The sequence below is a fragment of the Rhamphochromis sp. 'chilingali' genome (genome assembly GCF_963969265.1).
Source record: "Rhamphochromis sp. 'chilingali' genome assembly, chromosome: 12".
Classification (NCBI taxonomy): Eukaryota; Metazoa; Chordata; class Actinopteri; order Cichliformes; family Cichlidae; genus Rhamphochromis; species Rhamphochromis sp. 'chilingali'.
Window position 1 is genome coordinate 29,545,175 of NC_137939.1, and position 13,015 is coordinate 29,558,189.

Sequence of the window (13,015 nt, forward strand, 5' to 3'; positions counted from 1 at the left end):
ACATTTATGTGCTCTCTGTGCAGAGGAATTTTTTTGTTTCCTGTTCTCATGCTGTCCTCCCATAGGTGCCCAGAGTGAGAAGAGGTCTCTTTTTTCCTCTTGTACTTTTCCCATTGTTGTGTACTTTTTCAGTATTTTTTTTCTGTAACGCTGCCGATCTCCGACTGTATTCCCATGTGATATCTTGTTGTGTGTGTGATGTCTTGTTGTGTGTGTACGTCGGGGGGGGGGGGGGGGGGGTCCTATTCCTCTGTGGGGCAACCTGCAAATGGCCAATAAAGCATTCATTCAATTCAATTCAACTATTCACATGTGACACCATTGCTATTTCAGCTACACTGGCTTCCTGTTGAATGTAGAGTACATTTTAAGATCCTGGTCTTGACATTTAGAGCCTTGCATGGACTGGCACCATCCTACATCTCCGATCTGCTACAGCCCTATGTCCACAGCAGGTCCCTGAGGTCATCTGATCGGGGCTTACTTGCTATAAAACAGACAAAGGGTGACAGAGCTTTTGCCACTGTGGCCCCAACACTGTGGAACTCTCTCCCTCATACATTAAGAATTGTGGACTTGGTAGTTGTTTTTAAAAAACAACTCAAAACTCACCTTTTTAAAACTGTTTTTGGTTAAATTTCTGCCTGTTTTATATTGTCTGTTTTACCCTTTTATTATTTGTTATCTTATGTGCAGCACTTTGTGATTCTGTCTAGAAAGGTGCTATATAAATAAAATTTTATTTATTTATTTATTTATTTATTTATTTATTTATTAAGGGGCAGTGCCAGGGTAGCTGGCTGAGTAGCTGCTGCCACTCAGTAATCAGGTTCTCCTCTTTTTTCATTGACACTGGGACCTAGGAGGGGAGAGAGGTGTGGAGCGGGCAAGCAGCTGGAAAGCTGACTGCCCTGATGTCAAAACATAGTCTTGGTCTCGAGACTTTTGGTTGGTCTTGATCTTGTCTTGATCTCGGATCCCTCGGTCTTGTCTTGGTATCGCTGTCTCGGCTTACTGGGCTTAAGCCCGTGTCATTTCTTTTTCAGAAGCCTGGGGTCTTTTGGAGTGTAATTTGTTTCATAGCTAGATGCCTGACTGACAACTGTATAAAACAAAAACTACACACAATATTCGAAGCACATAGTGCACAGTCGTAAATTCACCCTGATTTTGGTATGATCCGAGCTCAGGCACTGGGTGACTGAGCACAGCACTTACGCATGTGAGCGAGGAGGGAGAAGCTGCTGCCTGCAGTCCTGATTTTGAACTGTTGTAGTCCTGTTTTAATTCCGTATCAGTTCTGGGTCTGGTTGAATTGGGGTTTAGTCCTCGTGTCTTGATGCAGCCCTGATTTTGTTCTGCCTTGCTGCTTAATTAAAAAACTAGTTTAAGGTGTCCTGCATACGTGATATATACTTTTTTCCTATATGAAGTCATTCTTTTTTGAACAAAACTCAAAACACAGCCTAATAAATCTTTCAGTCATTTCTAACTGGTAAGACAGTAGACAGCGATGAGGAGGGCTGTGCGAGTGCATCATAAAAACACATAATTATGCCTGACACCCGTAAACGAAGCAGCATCTGGCTGCAGTTTAAAGACTTTTTTGTCTCGGTCTTGGTCTTAGTCTTGGTCTTAATACCCTCTGGTCTTGGTATTGTCTTGGTCTCGGTTTAGGCGGTCTTGACTACAAGTCTACCACACACAGAGAAGCAAGCACACAAACCAAGATGTATCTTTATAGAATTTTGATTTTGTCATAGTTTATCTTTTCTAGTCTTTTGGTTTCTGTTTCTGTGTTCTTGGGTTGCTGTCTCCCCTGTCAGCTGTATCCCCTGGTCAAGTCCGCATCTCTTATGTTTTCTGTTTTACTTTGAAAGTCTGTGTCCTATGTCAATGTATTGATTTTTCCTTCCCTTGGTCTTGTCATGTCAGATTACTCCCAGCTGTGCTCTCCTTCTGTCTCATTCCCCTCATTATCCCTCAGTGTATTTAAGCCCCGTGTTTCTCTTTGTCAGTGTCGTGTTGTCTGTGTTCCACCCCCTATGTTATGTCAGGTTTCAAGATTCTGTGCAGGACATGATTCATGTTGCTTGTTCTTGTATATGTTTCATAATTCTTTCATGTTCCGGCACAAAGTCTTGTTCATAGTCGTCACAGTCTTCATAGTCATAGTCTTCACAGTTCTTAGTTTCTTCCCAGTTTAGGATCCTGTTTAGTTGTTGCTCCTGTTCTGCTCTCATTTTGTTTTGTTCATGATCTCCAGTCCCAATAAAACGCTCGCTTTTTGTTTAAAGTTAATTTTGTCTCTTCTTCTGTGTCTGACCTGGGTCCTGCAAACACCCTCACACCGTCTGCACCCGCAGATTATGACAGTCATAACCAGTACATAAAATGAAATACAAGCCCCTAGTGATAAAGATAGATAAACAATAGAGTATGCTAAAATTATCTTACTACAAGGCTCATTCACCCATTCATATAAGGGCTTTTTCAATGCCATAAGCACTTTTAAACTAATGTTCACACACTCTGACACCCGATGGAAAACCTGGATGAAGGAGCCAGGCTGGAGACCACAGCAATCTCCAATATCAATCAATATTACAAACCACAATCAGTCTTAGGGCCTAAGTCTTAGTCTTACCGGGAGCTGACATGATCCAGGTATTCTGCCTGACAAACCTAACATGACTCCATGACTCCTGGTAGCACCGAAATGTGAGATGCTAACAGCTAAACATCTATACTAATCCTGATCATGAAGGAACCCTATAGTGGTACTTATATTTTGATTTTCTACTCAGCTATATTGTTTATTATATGCTTTGATTTTGTTGTTGGTTTTATGTTCATAGGTGGGAGAAGTGTTTCGTCACTCATCCAAGTGGCTTCAGTCTTCTGTCTCCAGACTGAAGAAGTCACTTCGATGAGTGACAAAATGTTTCTCCCACTGAAAACACTACGTCCAGATGAACAGAATCAACCTAATGTAGTCTATACTGAGTTGTGCGCTCAAACGAAAAAATATGTAACATATTGCATTACTTTTTAAAAAAGAAATGAGTAATGTGTAATACAGTGGTCCCTTGCGGTTCACCTTTCACACCCTCGCTGTTTTGCTTGTTTTTTTCTGCAATTGTTTTTTAAAATTGTGTTCTGCATCCTGATTGGCTGTAGACCATTGTCAATCAATCTCCTCTGTGTCTCCTGTACAGTACAGAATGCGTTCAGCTTGTCAAATTTACATAAATCTTCGATCGCTAGCAGTGTGACTCTGAAGTGCTGCACTGTATGTTTGTAAGTTTTCTCCTCAACAAACACAACAATGTCAACGAAACGTTTTGCACCATCAAAGGCTCCTGCGGTAGCACCCAAAAGGCAGAGGAAGATGCTAACCATCGCACAAAAACTTGGAATTCTGGACATGCTAAAGGAAGGTGGAAGTTACCATATTTTTTGGACAATAAGGTGCACGGGATTATAAGACGCATGAGGTGTAACAAAACAGTCAGATAAGTCAAACTTTACTCAACTCATTCTTATTGCTTCCTCCACTTCCCTATCATTGATTCATTAATGTTGAATGAATTCGCTCGCAGCTGCTTTATTCCCATGTTCTGGACCTGAAAACAGGGTTTGATCTTTGGTTTCATTCTATAATACTGGACTTATTTTTCTACGAAGGTTTGAACTTTGAGAGTGTTTGAACAAGAGAGAAATGTGTGAAAATGTTAATGCCTGTCTGAGGAAAGTGTATAAAGTCTGTAGTGAGGGGTTTTACAGCCTTAAACATCTATAATAACTGTAAAAAATAAAGTTGGCAACTTTGCAGATTTCACCTATCGCGTGTTATTTTTAGAACGTAACTCCCGCAATAAACGAAAAATTATGTTATGTCTATTTTAATAATAAATCATTTTGATGAATAAACCTTTCTATGTTTAAACATGTGCCATGGTGTGTTCTTTTTGCTTGTGACTTCTTGATGTTTTTTATTAATAAAAAACAAACACTATATATATCTATATCTATATAACAATATATAATACGATCTTATAAAAGGTTGTGAGTATGCTTGTGCTGTGAGGTATGTTTATATATAATATACTATAACTTCTATAATTATAACTATATACATATAGTATATTTCTTATGTACATTTTAGACCTGGGAGACTGTTTCCAGGTAGGAATAGGCAAGCGTCCTTGGGGATCAGGATTGTCTGCCCTTCAGGTAGCCATTCTAGGCATCCTTTATTGAATTGCAGCTGGTTCAGTTGTGTTGCCAGACTCTCGTGGAGTGCAGTCAGCACCTTCAGCCAGTAGGCATGAATCATGCCAGGGTCTGGTGCTGTCCAACTGTTCATACTGGAGACCCTTTCTTGGATGTCTGCCACTGTGATGGTTATTGGATCCTGTTCAGGGAGGTTGCTGTGGTCTGCTCTTAGATCCACAAGCCACTGAGCATTGTTGTTATGAGTTGCATCCTTCTCCCACATGTTCTTCCAGTATTGCTCCGTCTCCAGCCTCGGTGGGGCTGTTCTCATATTGTTCCCCTGCCACTCAGAGTACAACTTGAATGGTTCCGTGGAATACAGCTGGTTTATGGGATTGCCTATAGTGCTGCATTCACATCTTCTAGTAGACCTTCAGGGGGTACTTCACATATTCTTGGTAACCGGCTACAGAGTGTCCAGATTTTCATCTTTGCCATGATTCTGTCTTTCAGGTCAGTTCCTTTCACACTTAACGCTCCTTCTTCCATCATACTTTGGGCTTGGTACCCAATCTTGAGTGGGGGTGACGATGTCTCCCTCCTGACCTGTCGTCCTGGCTCGTCTTTGCCGTAGCTGGACCCGATTCGTCATGGGCCCAGCTCAAACGGTCCAGATCTGATACGGATCTGTTCATGTACCAGCTCATCTACCTTGGATCTGTTTTTGATCCGTTCATCGTGACGTATTGCTGTTGTTGTTGTCAGCTGTCCGCAGCCCGAGTGTCCAAAAAAATGCACTTTCCCTCTGATAGAGTTTGATTAAAATCTTACACTGCCAGCAGTGACCCTTAATCATAAATATAAATATAAAAATAGGTAGAAAAAAACTGAATCCTGAATAAATATTATATTATTCAATAATTTTCTACAAATAGATCAGTGTGTTTGGGATCTTAGTAGATACATCTGTAGATCTGTACAGTGATATTATTGACTGCTCTGAAATCTCTGGAAGTTTAATGTTCAGCCCATGGACTCAGTTCAATGGTCTCAAGGTTCAAGGTTCTTTATTTGTCACATGCATAGTTATACAAGTATAACACACAGTGAAATGTAGCCTGACACGCTCCTCGACATGGGGGGGGGCTGTAGAGGAAGAACATTATATATATATATATATATATATATATATATATATATATATATATATATATATATATATATATATATATATACACACACATTGGGTGAACGTGCAGTAGTAGCAGCAAGCAGGTGAATTCTGTACATTAATATGAATAGACATCTGACTATTTTACAGGATAGACAATATAAACATGTTTAAAATTAAAGGAATTTGAAATGTACATTGTACCTTGGTTTAGTGTCTGGAAGAGAGTCCTGTCTCAGTCAATTATAGATGATGTGAGAGGGCGGGTGTGTGTGTTTAGGGCACGGATGGCTTGGGGATAGAAGCTCCTCTTGAGTCTCTCTGTCCTTGCCCGGAAGATGCGGAACCTTCTACCAGATTGCAGAAGTTGGAACAGTTTGTTGCCAGGATGGGACGGGTCCTTCAGTATCTGCGCTGCTCTAGTCCGGCATCTCCTGGTGTAGGTGTCCTGAAGCGGGGGGAGAGCAATCCTGCAGCAGCATTCTGCTGTACGGATCACTCTCTGGAGAGCTTTTTGGTCCTTCACACAGCTGTTCCCGAACCACGATGTCATGTTCTGTGTGAGGATGCTCTCCACAGCGCCTGTATAGAAAATCCTGAGGATCTTTGGAGAGACCCTGAACTTCCTCAGTTGTCGTAGGTGATACCTACGCGCTGCCTAGCCTTTTTGGTCTGGACCTGAATGTGGGCAGCCCATGTCAGGTCTGAGGAGATGTGAACACCAAGATACTTGAAGGACTGCACCCTCTCCACTGGAGCTCCATTGATGATAATGGGCTTGTAGTCTCTGTGCTGACCCCTTCTGAAGTCCACCACCAGCTCCTTGGTCTTGCCGACGTTCAGCTGGAGGTGGTTGTCCTGGCACCATGATGCCAGATTCTTCACTTCATCCATGTAGGCCGCCTCATCGTTGTTGGAGATGGCACCCAACACCACTGTGTCGTCAGCAAACTTCACAATGGTATTGGAGCCATGGGTGGCCACACAGTCTGAAGTGTAGAGGGAGTAGAGCAGTGGCGAGAGGACACATCCCTGAGGTGCTCCTGTGTTGATGGTGATGCTGTTGGAGAAGCACCTGCCCACCCTCACCACCTGAGTTCTGCCAGTGAGGAAGTCCAACACCCATGCACACAGACGGCTGTTAAGTCCCAGATCCCTGAGCTTTGTGAACAGTCTGCAGGGCACTATTGTGTTAAACGCTGAACTGTAATCAACAAACAGCATTTGCACATAGTTACCCTGTTTCTTGTCCACGTGGCTGAGAGTGGTGTGTAGGACGTGGGCGATGGCATCCTCTGTGGATCTGTTGGATCTGTAGGCGAACTGCAGTGGATCTGTAGTGTCTGGGATGGAGGAGGAGATGATGTTCTTCAGCAGCCTCTCAAACACCTTCATTACTACCGAGGTCAGTGCAACTGGCCGGTAATCGTTCAGGGATGAGGGTTTGCTGTTCTTGGGCACAGGGATGATGGTGGATCTTTTGAAGCATGTGGGGACCACAGACTTCACCAGGGACTCGTTGAAGATGTAAGTGAACACACCTGGTCAGCACAGCAGCGCAGCAGACGGCCGGTGACGCCGTCTGGCCCCGCCGCTTTCCTTGTGTTCACTCTCCTCAAAGCCGCTCGGACGTCATGCTCCGCGATGCTGGTCACCGGTCTCTCGCTGATGACGTCACTGTCCTCGGTAGTCAGGCGGTAGATAGCATTAGCCGCCTGGCTAACCTCGAAACGGGCGTATAACTGATTAAGCTCATTGGTGAATACAAAGTCGGCGTTGATCTGCGCAGTGTCCCTGGCTTTGTAGTCCGTAATGGTGCGTAGTCCGTGCCACATACTCCGTGTGTCCCCCTGGTGGAAGCGGGACTCCACATGTTCCCGGTACCGGCGTTTGGCATCTCTCACCGCACGCCGCACACCGTATGAGGCCGCTTTGTAGGCGCTCATATCGCCAGTGGCGAGACCCGCGTTGTAGGAGGCGGTCCTGGCGTTTACTGCAGTGCGGATCGATCTGTCCATCCACGGTTTCTGGTTTGGGAATGTGGTGACTCTCGCAGTGGGGATAATCTCCTCCGCTAGCATATTGACGTTGATGTCGACTGCGCATGCTCTGAACATGTCCCAGTCGACGTCGTTGAGTGCGTCCTGTAGCGTAGCTTCTGATTGGGCAGTCCACCATTTTACCTCCCTCGTGGTCACATCTTCCCTCCGTATGCTTTGTTTATACTGGGGAATGAGGAAGATGGCGTTGTGGTCAGACTTCCCAAAAGCCGGGTGTGAGACAGCTTTGTAGCCCTGCTTGTATGGTGTGTAGCAGTAATCCAAAATTCGATCCCCTCTCGTTGGACACGAGACATGCTGGTAAAAGTTTGGCATGACTTGTCTGAGGTTCGCTTTGTTAAAGTCTCCTGCTACAATGAGGGCTGCGCCCGGGTCCTTGTTTTGAAGCGAGCTCAGCACATCATGTAATTCGGACAAAGCCATACCTGTGTCCGCTTGGGGTGGGATGTAGACCGCCGTGGCGATGACCGAGGTGAACTCACGGGGCAGATAGAAAGGGCGGCACTTAATGCTCAGGAACTCCAGATGTGGCGAGCAGCCGCTGGAGAGAGTAGAAATGCTCCTGGCATCACACCACTTTCTGTTTACCATGAAACACACTTCTCCACCTTTGGTTTTGTTCGACTCTGCCGTTCTGTCCGCGCGGAGCACAAAGAATGAATCCGACGGAGTTACGGCCTGATCCGGCACGGTGGGGGCCAGCCATGTCTCCGTGAAGCACAGAATGTTGCAGTCCCTCATGTCACGTTGGAAGGTGACCCTTGCTCTTAGGTCATTGAGCTTGTTCTCCATGGATTGTAAATTGGCCAGTAGGATACTGGGCAGTGGTGCGCGATGCACCTGCTGTCTCAATCTGTTCCTAATACCAGCGCGTTTCCCCCGGCGCTTCTTTGTTCTGCGCCTCGGATGAGCGGCCCGTCCTTTGTTGTTCTCCGCGCCGCGTAGAATCTCTGGCGGCCAGGAAGGGTCGGGTTTAAAAGTGTCCAAGATTAGATGTGCAACCTTGGCACCGATGTTTACAAGTGATCCGCTGTCGTAAACTATAAGACTAGAGGATTTTGGGATGTAAACCAGAGCAAAAAATAGGTAAAAAACAAGAAAAGTAGATAGTCAGAGCGGAGCGGTCAGGAAGGCATTTGGACGTGGCCGCGCCATCAAATAATCAATCAAATAAATTAGCATGACTTCTTTTTTTAATGTCATCAGTTCAGATGTCAGTTTGATCACAGCATTGCTCTGTGGTGTCAAATTCATGTTCAAACATTATCACTTACAGAGTAAGTAAGTAATGTCTTGCATCAGGTAGATGCATCTACCTGACGTTTTCTTCCGCTTCTAATTGATCTTCCTCCAACATCTTCAAAGCAAAGATGGCAGCCAGGGAGGAAATCTATACTGGACAGCAGACAGAGAGAGAAAAAACTTCCTCTTAATATCATATAATCACACATATCATTTCATATATTGTTTGTTTTGTCAGACATGTAAGATTCATAGCAAAATTGTCTGATTGAATGTTCACTGATATCTGGCTGATTTCTTGTTACATTTTAAAACACCTTCTGTTGTTTTAGAGTTCTCCTGGATAAAAAAAAGAAATCTGGCACTTCTCACCTAGCCTCCAATCAAAAGAAAACTGTAATTTAAAAATAGCTGTACCCAGATTTTTTTTTTGGTGGGGATTTAATTAACTCCCACAACAGGAAAATACACATGTGAGGTAACTCAGATTCATTGCTCTAACCGTAAGAAGATTATTATAGATTTTCATCATCCTTTTTCCTTCTGACTCTGCATGTGCACATGACTTTAACACAGAGTGTTAACACTTCATAGTTAGCTCATAATTTATATTTTACCGATGCAAAAACAGACTCAGTGCTAAAAGCAAAGAACCCCCCCCCCACTCCGAATAACTGAGACTGGTGCTGTTGTAGTGGATTCCAGTGATTCCAGATGTTCACAAAACATTAAAAAAACACACGTGACTGATGCAAAGTTTAAACTGTATTTACCTTATTTTCCCGAGGCAGTGTGCAAAGATGAAACAGGCCCTGAATAAGATCAACACAGATCAGCACAGATGTATAATATCATTAATAAATATATTATTCTGTATTATTCTTAGTCTGAAAGAAAGTGGTGACATTTATATGGTCTAGGGCTTATTTTCAGATCAAGATCAAGATCGTCCCTGATTAGTTAACTGTTTTTAATATTATTTAACAGGAGATATGTGTAGGGACCGAGAGGGGGATTCGATAAAAAGAAACCAAAAACTGGATCATGCATGAACTCAAGTTGAGGTAAATATGAGTTGGTGAATTAAAGACAAAATAAATAAATAATGCAGTGTCATGATCATAACTCCATCAAATTGGTCTTGAAAGATAAGAACATATCTCACAGTGTGATGAAACATTCAGAGGATGACGCTGCTGTTACAGATTTCTTATTGTTGCCCTTTAATGTGCTGATAAATCAGAGAGGAAAAAGGGCCAATTCAGAATTTTCTGGAGTATTTTGACCTTTTCTTAAGAATGGTAGAAGCTGCCTGTAAATGCATGGCTATGTTTGAAAAGGAACTGTTAACAGCTCAATCAGGATAATTTTATGGCCAACAAATTATCAACTGTCGCCCAAAATGGTGGCTCAAACTCTGAGATAACAATTCAACTTATGATACTCACTTTAATGTAATGGATGTGCTCAGATGTGGAGAACAGAAAAGGCAGAGTTAGCTTAACTTTACCGGCAGTTTCTACTGGAATCGGGGGGGAAATTCCTTCACGTGTTCAGCCCTGGAGTAACAGCTAGCGGGACAGATAACTTTATCACCGCAACTGCCACACCAAAATAAACCACTCAGGGGCTTTTTAAACGTTTAACCTCTTAATATATGTTCACTGAAATGGTAACTTCATGAATGAAGTATATTTGACACAAAAGTGTACAGTACTTACCTCTTTAGAGAAGTGCTGCTGCCCAATCCACTGCTTAAGGAAAAAAGAAAAAAGAGAATAGCAGGCACGCAGGTGTACCCTCTCCGTAGGTGGACTGGATCCTGTCCAGATGCCAGAAAGTGGGGCGGATCTGCTGACCTGAGGGCAGATCCATCCCAGAATATGATGCTATCTGGGTTTATTTTCTTGCTTTATTCTTTTTCTTGTGCTTATGAGTTCTATCTTCTAGTGCTTTTTATAGACTCCTTATTGTTTTTTGTGTTTCATGCCCTCAGTTCTCAGTTACAGATAACCTTGGGTTCCTTTTGTTTTTGATGTTTGTTAAGTCCTACGTTTGTTAAGTTACTTCCTGTTTTATTTTGGTGGTTGTTTGTCGCTTCTGCTTTGATAGTTTTTGTTCATCTATCTTGTTTTCTTTGCTTCACTGCAGCTGTTTCTTCGCCCAATTTTTCCTAATGCCTCTAATCAATTTATTCTCTTTGATGTGACAGCTGTTATCCTTCCACTGAGTTCCTGTTATCATCTCCAGCTTGTCTTCCATTTATATTTATATACTTCACTTTATCCTGCCTTTCTGTGGACTTCTATTACACCTGAAAAAACCCTTTCAATAAGTACCGTGCCTCAGTGTCTGCACTTGGGTTTTCATTCCACAACACATGATATCTGTGCTGATATACGTGTTTAATTTTGTCCTCATTTGGCAATCAGTCATCATTTGGCCAAATGTTTTTACTTTGGTCTCATCTGTCCAAGATAGATTTAGTGTTTTAGAAGTCTTGTGGTTTATTCAGGTGCAACTCCTGTGATGAATGTGATATTATGTTAACACCAGACCAACAAAATCCCAAAACTTCAGCTTTTCATAGAGGGGCATAGAATCTGGCTGCTTCTAATGTTTTAATTCTGATGTAAGTAGCAAGTGTGTGTTTTATTTTCACATGATGGTATGTTAATGTGAAAGTACTGGACTAGTGTGATGCATCAAGAGAAGAAAGACATGATGACCTAACATGTAAACTCATGTTTTAGGTTCTTTCCCTTTACACACTAGTAAAACCTAGTGATTTTCTAGCCTAGTGCATCAAAAGAAGCAAGAAGTGCACAGACAGTAGTTCAGGGCAGAGGTTTCAAGGGTCAAGATAAGAGGAGACAGGACCTCCGCCACTTGTTTCTAGCAAATTAAGAGGGGCACCCTGCTGGGGACACAGGGCAAATTTGGAATACAAAGAATGTCAAATCACTAAAGCAAAAAGCTAGCACTTTTCTAAGTTAAATTCAAAAGAAAAGAAATAAGGGAACAAAGCAACAATTAAAAATAGATCTTGGCAAGTTGTGTATATTACAGCTGAAGTTACAGTTGTGATAATAATGTCAATGTAGCAAGAGAAAATAAAGACAACATTCATTATTATCATCATTATCAATTACTGAAAAATCTAAAAAAAAAAAGAGTGTGACAGGGAGGAAGAAAAGATAAAACAGAAAACTCACTCATATTTCAGATGTTAGAACAACAACAGTAACAGTTGTGTTTTTGTTACGCTTTCTGCTGCCACGTAGGAATAGCTGACTCATATTGATTACTGTACTGGATATCAGTAGGTGCTTGAGGAAGTAGGAATTGGTAGTATGTATGTGTGTGTCTTATAATCATTAAAATATAATTCATGGAAATAATTACATTTCTCAGATGCTCATTCACACTTAGCTAACATCTTACCTGTTGGGAGCTTATGCTGATTATTTGTCAGCCATACAAACAATTTGGCAAAGTGGCAGTTGCAAAGCCAGGGGTTGCCCTCCAAACGCACCATGTTAAGGGAGGGCAAAAGTTCCAGGACCCTGACATCCAGCCCTGTGAGACCATTCCTCTCCAGCTCCAATTCCCTCAAAGACGTCAACCCTGTAAAAACATCTCTGCTTACCATAGTTAGATAGGGATTGTCCCCTAGTCGTAGTTTAATCAGACTCCTTGATTCCCCAAATGTTCCTGAGGGGATTTCAGTCAGGTTATTGTTTCCCAAGTCCAAGAAGACTAATCTTGAAGAAGTGCTCAAGGTCCCTGGCTCCAGCTGGGAAAGGGAGTTATTCCTTAGGTCCAAATACACCAGATCTGTGTAAAGGACCAGGAAGTCAGAAGGGATCCATGGAATCCAGTTGTTGGATAGTAGGAGACGGCGAACGTCCAGAGGAATGGAATCTGGTACTCCAGTTAGACCTTGGCCAGAGCAGTTCACAGTGTGGTGGTCTGGACACAAACAGCTGGTTGGACAATTCTGGCCTTGTTTAAGCAAGGTGGAAAACAACAAGGCAAGGAAAGGCTTCAACCAGTTAATACATAGTAACATTGTCAAGGGGGTCTCAGCATTAATCATGAAACAGAGGGGTCAAAGGGTAGGTTAAAATGCAGGTCAGACAGACAAATGGATAAACAGGTTACGAGCACAGAGGAGGAAGGGGAAGAAAAGGTTAAACACTGTTGGTTAAGCTAGCATCCGTTCGTGCTTTGCAGTGTGAATTGAGAAAAAAAAAGTCGAAAAGCCATGGAGTAGAAAAGGTATGCTGTATTCCAAGAGACCATGTAGTAAGCAGGCAGGATC

The 13,015-nt window shown here is 42.7% G+C and overlaps 1 protein-coding gene across 2 annotated transcripts; it reads right to left on the reverse strand.

Moving 5' to 3' along the window:
• Positions 1-8,707: 8,707 nt before the first annotated feature.
• On the reverse strand, positions 8,708-13,015 carry LOC308407073 (leucine-rich repeat-containing protein 38-like). 2 transcript variants are annotated; one of them, XR_013973624.1, is made up of 4 exons: positions 12,136-13,015; positions 10,413-10,550; positions 9,465-9,503; positions 8,708-8,844 (listed from the first exon to the last, which is right to left on the reverse strand). XR_013973624.1 is itself a non-coding variant. In XM_080898491.1 (3 exons), the coding sequence occupies exons 1-2, from the start codon at positions 12,788-12,790 to the stop codon at positions 10,447-10,449; spliced, it is 759 nt and encodes a 252-aa protein (XP_080754617.1). In that variant the 5' UTR covers positions 12,791-13,015; the 3' UTR covers positions 10,213-10,262; positions 10,413-10,446. The 2 variants fall into 2 exon arrangements, 1 of the variants encoding a protein (XP_080754617.1); XM_080898491.1 differs by lacking the exons at positions 8,708-8,844; positions 9,465-9,503 and adding an exon at positions 10,213-10,262.